The sequence below is a fragment of the Patella vulgata genome, chromosome 4, assembly GCF_932274485.2.
Source record: "Patella vulgata chromosome 4, xgPatVulg1.2, whole genome shotgun sequence".
NCBI lineage: Eukaryota > Metazoa > Mollusca > Gastropoda > Patellidae > Patella > Patella vulgata.
Window position 1 is genome coordinate 49675949 of NC_065882.2, and position 15131 is coordinate 49691079.

General features: G+C 38.1%; 1 protein-coding gene across 1 annotated transcript; it reads left to right on the forward strand.

The window, feature by feature from the left end:
- Window positions 1-433: 433 nt before the first annotated feature.
- On the forward strand, window positions 434-8860 carry LOC126818575 (arrestin domain-containing protein 3). The gene is made up of 7 exons (XM_050546037.2): window positions 434-470; window positions 1494-1660; window positions 5144-5290; window positions 5658-5881; window positions 6307-6486; window positions 7648-7824; window positions 8647-8860. The coding sequence occupies exons 2-7, from the start codon at window positions 1543-1545 to the stop codon at window positions 8773-8775; spliced, it is 975 nt and encodes a 324-aa protein (XP_050401994.1). The 5' UTR covers window positions 434-470; window positions 1494-1542; the 3' UTR covers window positions 8776-8860.
- Window positions 8861-15131: the final 6271 nt, after the last annotated feature.

Here is a 15131-nt window from a genome sequence, read left to right on the forward strand (position 1 = left end):
TTTATTCAGATTAGCTTATAGATAAAACTTGATATCTCTTTATTCAGATTAGATCACGAAGAAAAAAAAACGGTGTTCCTTACTCTACTTGCATTTGTTCACGAAGATACCTCTCTTAGATTGATGTAAAGTCTTGTCTGAATAACAGTGTGACATTTTAATATGAAACTATACGTATTGGCAATGGTTATCAATAATTTATGACAGTCATGGAAAGCCATATATTGGCCGACATAATATATAATTACAATAATGGCACATGAGGGATGTTTAATAGCTATTTATTACCTGAACTGATTCGTCACCATTAATGACATCACATGACCCACCGTGTACATTAAATAGATTAATATCCATTTATAATATCTGCAGAACTGCTGACTGTCTGCCAGAGTGATTCCATATTGTTCTTTGCAAATAATTACCAGGAATACACAGTCGCTGGTTTTTGTTGTAATGGAATAATGAAGGTAGTGTAAACCTGTTGTTGACTCCAGCTATTGGAATTTAAATGATAAATTAATTGGATTGTGGCAATATTTTATTGTTTATCTGCTAACCCAATTGGATACATTTGCTTCCCAATTAGAATATATGTAACCGTTTGTTGTTTAGGAAACTGACACAGGAATTAAATTTGACTGGCATATTCAGGCTATTACGCCATAATGTATATCATTTATAGCTGCTAATAGATGAGAGGACTGAGATGGGCGCGTTTTAAAAGCCGTTCATCTCTTTTAAAGACGGTCGCTCATACTTTTATAGTAGATGATGTTCTTAAAATTATTTCAAACCATGATTAATGGTTTTTCAATGGTAATCGAGTTAAAAGGATGACGCTGTGACATTTACTTCAATTTCATTTAATGATCAGAGAAACTTTAGTTCAAACACTAACGTCATTAAATGGTATAATATCACGCGTTTACATATTGATAGGCTTGAATCTCAAAATCGGAATGTGATAGGTGTTGGAAAACTGGATATATTTTAAACTATAGACAGTTTTGATGTAATATATAATAGTGATATTGCTTGCTACTGTAGGCTAGTAGTTCTAAAGTGTTAAAGTGGACATGTATCTAGTTTACCTCTAAATTTAATTGTGCATCCGGTACTATCAAATGCAAGGCTTTCAATGGTTCGAATTCGAGTATATCATCATAGGATCAACATTGGTAAAAAAAATATACGTGTTAGCGGAAGGGTGTTTCAGTTTAGAAAATATTTTGTTTATTTGTCTTTCATGTTGCAGAATTTTCATTTCATCTGGAAATTTATTTAACACTATTTAAACCAGTGGTTTGACACAACATTCATTGTAGCTTGGATGTGGATTACGTTTCAAGGGCAGCATCAAAATGCGTTCGTATATTAGTTAAGAATATTGTGGGCTGTGGACATCGTCAAGGAATTGTGGTCACAATCGATCCTATGAACTATATAGGTTATTGACATTGTGTGTGTGTTACATGGTATTATAATTATAGGAATTAAACGTATGGAGTAGAATAATAATACGGATATAAATAGCACAGGATGGTGAAACAGGAGAATTTTGAACTGATTTATTCAAGTAGTAACTCTACATATTCATCTGGTGAAAGTGTTACGGGACAAGTGTCTCTTATCCTGGAAGATCCAATGAAAATTAGAGGTAATTTTAGGTTAACAAGTTTGGTAATAGAAACAACTGAGATTCAAGGTCATACTAACACCTTTAAGTATTTCATATGGTCGCAGTATATATATTTACTTAGATGCCCAACATGCATTGGGTTTATTATTATGAAAGTAAACTGTTACACGTTTTAATTCTCCAATGCCTATTGCAGGTCTTTTTCTGGTTTCAAATGCTATATAAACTATTATTATTATTATTATTATTATTATACATACATTTCCATAGCGCTAGTTCCACAGCAGTGTTCAGAAGCGCTTTACAATATGATAAACACAAAGATGTGATAAAATTAAAAAAAAAATAGAAATAACAAAAGTTAAGATCTGTTAAATATAAAATAAATTTAATCTAAAATATAGAAATAGAAATGACAAAAGTTAAAATCTGTTAAATATAGAATATAAAATAGATTTGATCTAAAATATATATAACAACAGACAGCATCAGGAGCTAGTTAAAAGCTTTCTTAAACCGAGTCATCAATTAAGATCTTCTGAAGATTGTTACCTCCTTGTTGAGAAAAAAGCAAATCTTGTGTCTTTTGGTGATAAAGCCATTTCAGTTGCTTCACCTAAACTGTGGAATAAACTTCCTTATATAGGAAGGGATCAAATTATTTAAACACTTATAGGTTAAAAGTAAAATCTTATATTCTATTCTAAAAACAATTGGTAACCAATGCAGCTCACAAAGTACAGGTGTAATAATATGGTCTCGATAAGATAATCCTGAAATAAGACGGGCTGCAGAATTCTGTAGTTTTTGTAACTTATCAAGATGTTTAGCTGGAGTGCCGTATAAAAGTGAGTTAGAAGTAACAAGGGAGTTTATTAAGGTTTTCATTGCATCAATTGAAATATATTTTTTAATTTTACTGATGTTACGGAGATTAAAATAACCAGTTTTACAAATTCTGTTAATGTGCGATTCCATAGACATCTGATAATCCAAAATTACGCCAATATTCTGGCTGATTTAGAAGGAGTTATATAATTATGACCAACTAGCACAGGAGTATCACTTAATTTATTTAAATTTGTGTTAGATCCAATAATTAAATACTCGGTTTTATCACCATCGAGCTTTAAAAGGTTGTTGGACATCCACATTTTAATATCTGATATACAATTTTACATATTGAGTTTAGAAAACTCAAAATAACTTTGAGACGGTTTAATAGATATGTAAAGTTGAGTGTCATCAGCATATGAATGAAAAGATAAACCATGTTTTCTAACAATGTTCCCAAGCGGTTTAGTATATAGGCTGAAAAGAATGGGGCCAGGGACGGAGCCTTGGGGTACCCCAGATGGCACGGTCCGAGGAGCAGAAGACAATACCATTCACAACAACACGTTGTGACCTTCCTTTGGTATATGATTCCAAAAGCTTTAGTGCGTTTCCTGAAATTCCAAATTCTGTTTCCAATCTGTGAAGCATAATATCATGACCCACAGTGTCAAACGCGGCAGACAGATCTAGAAGTACTAATAAAACACAATCACGATTGTCCAGACTGAGGTTTATGTCATTATGAACACAAACTAGAGCTGTTTCGGTGCTGTGGAACCTACGATAGGCACTTTGTAGTTGCTCCATAAGATTATTATCACAGATATGATTTATAATTTGACTAGCGATTATCCGTTCCAATGTTTTTGAAAGGAAGCTTAAGTTAGATACTGGGCGATAGTTTTTTTTCTCAAGGTTAGGGTCTAGATTCGATTTTTTTATTAATGGAAATACAATAGCCGATTTAAATGCATCTGGAACAGTATTTTCAGTAACGGCACTATTGATGATATTTGCCATGAAAGGCAAGATGTCTGAAAGGCACTTTTTCAAGAATGATATTGGAATAGGATCCAGAACACACGATTTTGAAGCTGCTCGGATTATAATTTTCGATAATTCTGATTCGGAAACACAAGAAAAATTACAGAGTGTTGGCGGTAGGGAATGATACATGCCAAAGATGTCCTTATCACTGTTTGCAACGAGATCATCTCTAATATTGGCAATTTTCTTTGTGAAATATAGTGAAAAACGTTCAGGCAGTTGTTCAGCAGTCACATCGTTGGGTAATTTAATAACATTATGATCAGGATCTAATAGAGATTTTGTAATCTGGAACAGTTCATTTTGCTTATTTTGACTATTATCAATTTTATTTGAATAAAATGCCTTTTTAGCTTCATAAATAAGATTATCCACTGTAATTTTCTGATTTTTTTAAATTTGTTTATGTACTGTAAGTTTTGTTTTACGCCACACACATTCAGCTTTATTACGGGGCCTCTTTGCTTCTAGAATCTCATTGTTAAACAAGACAGGGTTCGATCTTAATTTAAAGATCTTAGTTTTTTCAGAATTGAAAAATATTGTTTTGCTTTTGCAATTGTCACATGACAATTCCCCAATTATCCCTCGAGACCATCGGAAGGCTAAGATAATTGTGATCGGCAGTGGTGCCACATGAAATATTTGGTAACATGATATCGGAAACCGCTAACCGAAGCGGCCGAAATTTTGGCCACTTCTGAGATATTATTAATGTTATCATATTCCGTAAATGTCATGGGAATCGGTTGATAATTGCGGGCTACAGTCGTGCAATATGAAATATGTGCTAACCAGATATCTCGGAAACCCCCATCCGGAAGTGGCTACTCTGAGCTATTGCTAATATTATCATATATCATTATCTGTAAGTTTCATGGAAATCGGTTGATAATTGCGAGCTGCAGTCGTTCAATATGAAATATGTGCTAACCAGATATCTTGGAAACCCCTAACCGGAAGTGGCTACTCTGGGGTATCGCTAATGTTATCATATATCATAACCTGTACGTTTCGTGGAAATCGGTTGAATATTGTGTGGTAACCCCATATGTCTAAATAGCCACTGTCTTTGTATTGCTCCTTATATTAAGATGCCTACAACAATGCAATAAACAATCTACCCACCGTAAACTACTATCTTACTGCACGGCATTGACGACACGGGGATCGCATTGAATATTTTTAATTTCAGAATTTTGATTTTTGAAAATGTGCCTGTTATATTAATTATGCCTTTTGCTATTCAAAATATCCTTGAATAACTTAGTTTTTTTTTAGTAAACTTATGGTCTTGATCATATCTCATAAACCGTTCAATATCTTTATGAAACTTTGTACACACATCAACATTTTGTCAGTTTGCATAAGGTTTTGGTTGGTAAGCAATTATTGTTTCATAGCACATCTTAGACACGCTATTCAAGATATCTTTATGAAACTAGTGCAATTCTGTTTCAAATATGCATCATTTATACATCTAGAATTGTTTTTAGTCTTTTTATACCTTGTCAGTTTAATTCTAAAACAAAGTGGTAGTAATGGTTTGGAAGTTAAAGGGCACGGGTGAAACCTATCATATCTGCATCACAGGTCTAGTTATTATTAATTTGGCAGGAATACGGGTTACCTTCTTTGGAAAAGCTCATGTAAAATGGACAGAAAGATTAAAGACTGAGGATGGAGAACGTAAAGAGACTGAAACAGTTGAACAGACAGCGGAAGAAGTTTATTTTAACGAGAGATTGTTAATATGGGGAGAAGGTTAGTTTTTCGATTACTTTGTAGAAACAGGGAAATAATGTATTGTGAAATGATTCCTGTTGATAGTTTAATGAGCAGTGGTTTCAGGTGAACCAAAAGAGTAGTATAAAGCTCTATATTATCTTGATTGCAGTCTATCTGGTTGTGGTTACGTGTCGAATCGTGGTCTGCGCATTGGTCCTGCAATTTAATTGTCGAAATTACGATTTTAGACGTATATTATGTGAATAATTTTTCATCCGAATTTTTAATATTTTGAGTGATCTCACTGTATATATAAGACTTCTACATATTGTTTTTTCAAACTTTTCATAATGTACATTTAAAAAGTCCTAAATCCAAACTTATGTTATGGTGAACTTTTCAGATGTAGATAGCGAACATAATGAAATCCTTGCTGCTGGAAAACACAACTTCCCATTCAACTTCCAGTTACCAGAAGGCTTGCCATCATCATTTGAAAGCCGTTATGGTTACGTTAGATATTATGCACGAGCTACTATTGACAAAGCATGGAAAAAAGATGACCATGTTCAGAAACCATTCATAGTTCTTGGTCATCACGATCTTAATAAAGCAGCACTGGCCACGGTGAGTGAGTACAGCGTGGTCTATATTGTTTTTTTTCTGGAAAGTTAACAAAAATATATCACAATCTCTGTGGGCGATAAACTCACCAATAAACTATAACATGTGAAGAAACTGTTGAGGAAAGGGATCCTGGGATAGCGGCACTTTTTGGGAGCAGTACCTTTGGTTGGGACAGCAGAAGGACACATGGCGCCTGGCACAATTTTATTTCCAACGAAAATACCTCGCTTTTAAAGTGTATTATGTTGATTTTCGTGTGGTGGTGGTGGTGGTGGTGGAGGGTGGGTGTAAGGACCACTCTGGGCGGCACAAACTCTAGATGCGCCACTGCAAATGACAACCGTTGTCTTAACAAGAGCATGAGTAATATACAGCCGTAATAATTGTCCCTCGCCTCTTCAATATTTTAATATAATTTTTTCCAGGGAAGATTTGATCATAATGCAGAAGAAACTGTGTGTTGTGGGTGCTGTAGAATGGGTGTGTTCGGTTTAGAATTGTCAATGGCTAAACGAGGTTTCGTTGTTGGCGATGAAATAGAATTAACTGCTCGGATTAACAATCATACACGTACTGCTTGTGTTTCACACCTATTGATGAAAATGGTAATACAAAAACACAACAAATCATAAATTAATTATTAACTATACAAATTGCTATAGCCGTCTCTTACATTCTTCCATTTATTTGCCCAGTACATCATTTCTCTAATACACGTAATCCCATTATTAGGGTTTCAGGAATTTGAGCAGCGGGGGGTACAAAGTGGAGACAAAGTCATGTTTGGCGTAAGTTCTGGGGATTACCCGAAAGTTTGATAAAATCATAAGCTCTGTGACAATATTTCTGCTCATAAGCCTACATGTATAATGAGTAGAGTGGAGTGATACCAAAACGGCGGCAATGATTCGCACATTTTGTTTGTAAAACGTTATTTCGATGAATGCAGAAAATAAATATGCTCTTTGGACACTAATGGTAAACTAAATTATACACGTTAAATCTAAATGTTTTCTGTTTTACTTGCTTTACTTTTATACGGCCGCACGCAGTTTGGACGTAAATAGTCTTCGTCCCTGTCTTGACGGGCATTTTGTTCCAGAGTTCTTCCGCCTTACATACCGACAGGAAAATTTCTTGTTAACGCGATAGGGGTTAGAGTTTTTGGAGAATTATTTTCGAACTTGCATAAAGCATGGGCACCACGAAAAGATGTTCCATGTTGATTGTCAGCGTTCTACGGTTTTCCGTATTGGACTTACTGACCTTGTCATTCTGACATCGCAATTTCTCGTTAACGTGATAGATACTAGAGTTTTTAACGGATTTTTTTCAAAGATGATCTCTATCGATTGTCAGCTGTCTCCGATTGTTCTCGTTGGAGTTACTGTCCTTGAAGCATTGGTGTCGTGAGAAGACGAACCCTATCGATTTTCAGCTGTAAATGACCAGTTGGTCCTTGGTAACCCCCCACGCCCATCCCCTAAAAAAAAAAAAAAAAACATTTTCGAAAACCCTGTTAATGTTATTCTTAACGGATTTATTTCAAATTTGGTCATGAGAGGACGAACCCTATCCCCCTTCCCCTTCTCCGAAAACATTGGTAACACGGTAGATGTTATACTTTTTAACAGATTTCTTTTCAATATTTTGATCAGCATCCAGGTTTTCCTGTCTTAGTTATAAGACGCAGTTGAGACAAAATCGATGGGAGGGTATATTTCCACGCTCCGCATGACTATCTTTGTTGTTGTTTTTTCTTGTAGACAATAAATTTACGTTCATCTGATAAAGTGAAAACAGAGGAAGTGATTATTGGTCAAGCATCTCACGTGACACATCCCGGTGTCACTGATACCTGGATAAGTCCATTGCAGATTCCAGATGTACCTCCTTCCGGTCTGGCTGGTTGCGGAATAATCGACCCCAAATATAACCTCCAGGTTAGAGATATAACCTAAACGAAATGCGTGGGTACGGGTCAATATGTACAAGATCAGACATTTCCAGCACAATACTTAGTCTATTAACAGCAATCACAATACGGTCTAATTATTCTTGGGTAAAAATGCGACTAGGGATTTGCCCCTGGTCTTGGCTTTAGGATGGGCGGTTAATTAAGATTACAGATGAAAGGTTTTTCGCAAAATAACAGTGGTGAAAATAAAACTCATGATTCAATGCCAATCGCGAATTAGTTAATTTATTTTGTTTAAATACTTATGAGGCGTGTAAACTAGTATAACCCTCAGTACTTCCTGGTCGTATCCAGGGTCATATTAACCTTAACCTCTGTGGGGAACCCATCACATTCCGCATTTGAGGATGCAGTCTTCCCTCTACTAATGAATGAAAAGAAGTCTGAACATTTGAACCGACTGAAGGGCTTTTAGTTATGATGCACCGACCTTTGAAACATTGCTTGGCAGATCAAGACTATATACTGAATTTTGTGGAGGGAGGATGCGATGGGCCCTGTGGTCTGTGCCCCACTGCCGATCTGCTACTGGTCGTATCGTCTAATGCTTTGTGACTGCAGGGCGTATATTTTGGCAATAGTGACAGGTAACTTATGCCTTGAATCGGCTCAAGGGCTGTTAGTTATGATCCACCGACCTTTTGAACATTACTTTACGCGACCGACATGTGTTGTGGAGGGAGGATGCGATGGACCCCACTGTCGATCTGGTACTGGTCGTATCGTTTAATGCTTGTATATTTTGACAATAGTCTAAATAATTGATATTTTTGCTTTCAAATTTCAGTATACTCTGGAGCCGTCGGGGTGTAATTGTGACTCTATAGAAGTTTGTATAGGAATAATTGTAGGTACAGTACCCGTACAGGCAGAGGAAGAGAAGTTGGCGCCAAAAGTCAGTAATGAAGATTTATAAGTGATGTGTCATCAAATTGTAATTTTTTGTTCTTATATAAAGTGGAATTATTGCTCACAGTGTGTTTCCCAGTTCAGGTTTTATTGTCCGGGATATATATATATATATATATATATATATATATATATATATATATATATATAATCTACATTGACCTATATTGTTCGAACCATTATATACTGGTTACCGCATGTCACATTAGTCAGACTTCTATTCGTACAAAGTATATTAATTTCACTTTCTTTAACATCTTTACTGTACCAGTTTTCAATACGGTACCAATGGAATCGTCAGTTTACTGTTACGGAGTATTGTCGTCATTGTCAGTGATATTACAATCGTCGTAGCTATCGTCATTTTCATCAATATCACGATCATTTTTGTGGAAGGAGGTAATTGTGGTAGTTGTTCGGGTGGAACGAAAAACCGATGACACGTGGACACGTTGGCGTGCCAAAAAGAACAATTGGTCGTTGGATGTCGATGAAACGCATACAAGGCGTATGTCCGTCTTCATTTGCTCACTTGGTGCTGAAAAGTAGGACTTCAAACCCCATGCAGTTAATTTGAATATGACCAAGATCATATTTGAACAATGGTAGCAATCGATAATGTTGATTCAGGAGTGGTTCTAAAATTTGGTGTTGATTTTATAAGATGGTGGTGCGTGTTAATAGAACCATGAGGATTATTCCATAAGAATAATTCTATTCGGAATGTCAAGCTCTTGTATGTAACTCTTGATTATTGGTTAAGATGCCCCAAGCTTGCTTTACAAAATATACCTATATGAAATTTATATCTACTGTTTATAACAAATGTTTAGAGGGGCAGCTTAAAGTCGCTGGACGTCATCTGCATTTTTCGGATAATATCTCATTTTTTCTCGGATTTGTCAACGTTATAATGTACTCAAATTGATTATTTTATATTTAGTTAAGAAAACAAAATCAAAATATCAACGGTAATTAATCTCGAGGCTTGGATTCAGTAGAATTAAAAAATGGCAAATCAGGAGATTTATCAGAAGAATACAGGTGCTTATTTTGGCTAAAAAATATACATCGTCTGCAGTGGATGCCGTGTGCTGACAAATTTGTAATTCGTAATAATAATCTGTATTAATACTGAAATGAATTGAACCATTTTTTTGACTGACAAATTTCACAATATTTTATTTTGTACATAACGACCAGGGATTTTAAAACGTACTAGTTCAAATTCGCAAGTTTGAAATAAATACGGCATTTAATAACACTTACGAGTTGTCGTCATATGCTTGACAAATAGGTTTTATACAATGAAGACATATGTTCGTGAATTTGCAATTGGGCCGCTAGAACAGTGTTAGTTCTAGTCTGTAGAGTGGGGTTGGATGGCGGAATGGTTAGCGCGTGCACGCTGTATCATAAGATCTGTAGTTTCATTTCCCCGGTTGTACGTGACAAGGAGTAGGGTCGCCTGTCCAACTTCGTGAGTTATCTCCGGGTCCTCCGGTTTCCTCCACAGCTAAAGACCCCTACGCGCAAGCGAATAATTAAAATAAAATTGACCATATGTTAGTCCCGAAATGGCCTAGTTTGTGTTGAGTGGACGTTGGATCCCATTTCTCTCTCTCTAGTCTGTAGATCAGCAGCCCATGAGAGCATGTTGGGCAAGCGACCAAGATACCAGTATCCGAGTACAGGAACATTTATTGTGTAATCTAATATATTCAGATATGGATGTCTGCCAGGGAACCCCTGCTGTGTGTGACCCAGGGTGCTCAAAAAAAGTCCCCGAAAATGGGTTGGATCAAATATTGAGGGTAGCACATCAAACCAATTGGACATGAACGGACATATCTTATTGAGTATAGAATAGGTACTGTTAGACGAATATTCGCTGCCCTAGGATCACAGACCCTCTGGAAAGGTATCAAAATTTGGAGTAGATCAAACATTGGAGGAAGCATAAGAAAAAAAGTTTAATTGATAGACTACCAGGCGAGTAATAACAGAAGCAATATCGCCCAGCAGTTCATAAAAGGTTATTGCATTGTAAATTTTTATGCAAACATATAGCAAAATCAATATATAGTATAATACCACTGGCGCGTTCTGGCGTAAATAGTATTATATAACGTAATCAAGGATATTACTCAATAATCAAAAAAAACAAAAAAAAAACACAAGTCGATAGGGCAATCGTAATGCGGCAGGGTGGTTTACCCAATACCGCCAATTACAACACGGTTCCGCACCGATACGTTCGTGCAGGCCCGTAGCTAGCTTGCTGGTTGCGGAGGGGCAGTGAAGTTTTTTTTGGGGGGGGGGGGGGGGAGGACACCCGGCACAGTCTACAGTAGGTATTTTAGAGCTATGGTCGGCAAATTTTTTTCGGGGAGGGGGGGGGTTAAACATTTTTTTCATGGGGGCATCCCCCCCCCCCACCCCGGCAACGGGCTTGCGTTCGCGAATGCAATGATTCTGGTTCTGATCACGTCATCTTGTCAGGCTGATTTTACGAGCCTCCCTTCCCCGTTATAACATAGCTTGTCGGACGGTGAAAGTTGATGCTTTTAGATTTACTAAAGAACCTGGCAACATTACTCAGGGACTGCCAACCGCAAGTGGGTTAGGGCAGGGGCGAGAAGACCAACTAAAAAACCGGCGCCGGTCTTGGCGAACCACCCAAACCGGCGCCGCTCTTTGCGAACCAGAAAAACAAACCGGACATCGGCGATTATAGACCCAGGATCACCGCCATTAGAAATACCAGTGCCCCGCTGGACCCCATACCCACACTAATAAGCTACAGACGGGTGCCGCTGCTGGACCCCAGACCGGCGCAGATAGATCCCAGACCGGCGCCAATCCTTGCCCCCAAATATCATCTTGACTATTTTTATGGTCGAAAATATCAGTAGAATTGAAAAAGAAATCGGCGGATCAGCGGCGCTATTCGAGGCCTCGTATCTCGTTCCTGGGTTAGGGTAAGATCGCGGAACACTGAATATCGGTAGCGTTCATCCAATGATTGACACCCGATTTGAAACAAAACCATTAAAAACTGTGACATCTGCTCCTTCACACCAAACTAGAGAAAGGTAAGTTAAAAACCGCAGCGTATATAACGTTGATAAGGTTTTTGGAAGGGTGGTGAATTCCTGAACGAAAGGTCGCTGGACACTAAAAACTGTAGGCTCTACCGCGTTAAAAAAGTTTTCGACAAACGGGATAGGTCCAGAACTGAATGTTGTAGAACGGTGAATATCGTTAGAATTCGGCCTTTCGTGACCCCAGTGCTTCACAGCAATTTTTCAAAAATAATCCGTTAAAACATGGGAGCCGTGGGAGCTCGGAGAGTAAGACGTTGGCTCGCTAACCTGCATTTGGGTCCGGTATTCGATCTCAGTGTTGGCCGAGAAAGTTCATCGGGGCGGAAGGCCTGGCAAATGACACCGTAAAGTAGGCCCTAGTACATGGCGTGTTAACTAAATCTGGTGAAATTCTTTAAAGATACTTTCCCACAAAATTATTTATCGGGTGGTTATTTCCAATAAAAGTATGGCAAATTTGGTGTGTAAGAGACACCCAATCTTACTAGAAAACTACTGGATTCCTTGAAAAAAACTCATGACCCGCGCACAGGGCAAAAATGAAAGGGTGTCACTAATTGACAGCCTGACGATTAAGGGGTGTCTGCTCGAGTGACAATCAAGGTTGCATGCGTAGATTGTCTAAACTTTTGGCGTTAGGGAGCGCTTGATGTATATGTTGATAAACATGATGGTGGGCGGGCGTGGCAAAAGTGAGAGACTTAAAGGAGCTACATCGTTAATATTTTGCACCTAGAAATTGGCACAAATGGGTCGCAAGACATATATTAATGTAATATGAATTTATATAAACTGTTTTACATTCAATCGTGTCCGTTTTACTGTGAATTGTCATCAGTTAAGTTCGGCGAAATACGCCAGAAGTCTGTACTTCAGGACACATGTTTTGTATAACTGTCGCATCACATCGATGTTTTGTTTTAATATATTGTTTTTCATTAAATTAAGAATATTTTGGCCGTTATAACCAAACTGTTTGGCCTTTATGACTAAATTAGGGCCGTTTTGACCAAATCGGTGTTTGGCCCTTATGACATAGGGCCGTTATGACGTTATATATCCCTATATATACACTCTTCAAAAAAAGTAGGGAAAATTCAATTGCAAATACCTATGCAGGTTGTGATATGATAAATAGTCATAGACACTTGACATGCTTTGAGAGAATGTTCACAGATGAAGAACTTATCGCCCCAACAAAACCACTGAGCTGCACGTGCGACACGCAATAGCGCCATCCACGTGGGAGGGGTTCATTGTAAAATTTGACACTTCAAGGAAGGTTTGATGAAAACTGCCGCGTGCTGGTTTATCCTATCCATGTTTGCTTTCCTATCGGTTCTTGCATCAGATTTACTGTTTAGCGTATCTTTGCTTTAGTGAGTTACGTTTAATTTGCAGTGAGACGTCTTCAACATGATGAGCGTCTACGTGCTATTGGCATGCTTCAAATGGGTTCTACACAGCGAGCTGTAGCCAACATGCGTAATGTGTCACAGTCTGTGATCAGCAGATTGTGGAACCGGTACCAACAAACACAATGTTGATGGTAGACCTCGTTCAGGTCGTCCTAGAGCCACTACACAAGCCCAGGATCGATACATTCGTACACAGGTCCTGCGAAAACGAGGACAAACGGCCAATCATCTTTCTGTAAACTTGTACCAAGTTACAGGAATTCGACTTACACCCCAAACGATTAGAAATCATCTACATGCAGCCCATTTGCATGCGCGACGACCGCGTGTTGTGTCTCCATTAACTCGCCAGCACATGGCAAACAAGCGTCAATGGTGCAGGCAGCGTAGAAATTGGGTAATCGTCGATGGGTGCGTGTAATGTTCTCCGACGAGTCCAGATTTACTCTGGATTTCACCGATAGGCGTGCTCGCGTTTGGAGGCGTGTAAATGAGCGTCATGCTAACGTTATCATTAGACAGCATGACAGATTCGGGCGTGGGTCTGTTATGGTGTTGGGAGGAATCACCATGACTGGCAGAACGGACTTGCATATTGTTCAAGGAATGATCACTGGTGTGTACCACCGTGACCACATCCTGGCACCGATAGTTCTACCCTTTGCTCAATGTGCAGTTCGACGTTTCATCTTTCAAGATGATAATGCCCGTGCCCACCGCGCTCTTGTCGTGAATGACTTCTTCCAGCGTCACCATATTGTCCATATGCCTTGGCCAGCCATGGGTATTGACCTTTCCCCTATTATAAAGCATGTCTGGGACATGATCGGGAGACGTGTTCGTCGACGTCAACGTCAACCGACAACACTGGCACAATTGGCCGTGGCACAGTAAGAGGAGTGGGCCACATTGCCCCAAATCGTGATTTGACGGTTGATTAAAGAGCATGCCACGACGAACTGCTGAATGTCTGAGGATTGTTGTAGCAATTACCCATTATTAAGACAAGAGTTAAAAACGTCCATTTTCACTTTTGACAGTGTATCTCTTTGCGAGTGAAATAGGGCCGTCAGATAAGCCGCCCATAATTATGAACTGTTAAATGTTCATGTGTAGGCAATTGGCCTGTTATTAACATGCACTGGTTACCTCTAATAAAAACAGCAGTGCATTTCCGCAGTTTTGTATTGTTTCTGAATAAATATATCCCCTACTTTTTTTGAAGAGTATAAATAATATATAAATGATCATAGAGGTGATATACATGTATGTCTAAAATATATAATTTAAAAAACCCAACAAAAACCCCCCCAAAAAAACAAACAGTTAACCGACGTATGATCTATTCGATAATATGGAATTTACCACAGTAACCTAGTAGAATTACCAGGAGTAATGTAATATCTGCGATTCCAGATAGAACAATTTATAACAAAAGTAGGTAATAGAGACGTGGTACTCCGAATGTTAATATGGACACAGGACGAAATATTTCTACGCCGGTAGGTCGAAAGTTATTTTTAGTCTTTCTCTCCCTTTCCCTTTTTCCCCCTTTTGCATCGAAGAAAAGGGTTTGAAAATACATTTTCTGCCAGGTTTTGGTGAATATTCATGATTTTGAGGCGGAAGGATTCAAGAGTTGAGAGGTTGGTTAGGTTGAAATGTAGGCTCAAAAATTGCATGTTTTGTTGTCTCTACTTCCAGCTTGTGTATCTCAAGTTTTGCATGGTGAACCTCATATGTGCTTTTGGGCAAGAGGTTGCCACATGTTGCTCTATCTGTGGTAGAAAGCGTTCTACCCAACGAAAATTTGGGAAAAAGTTAGAGCCGGTCTAAGA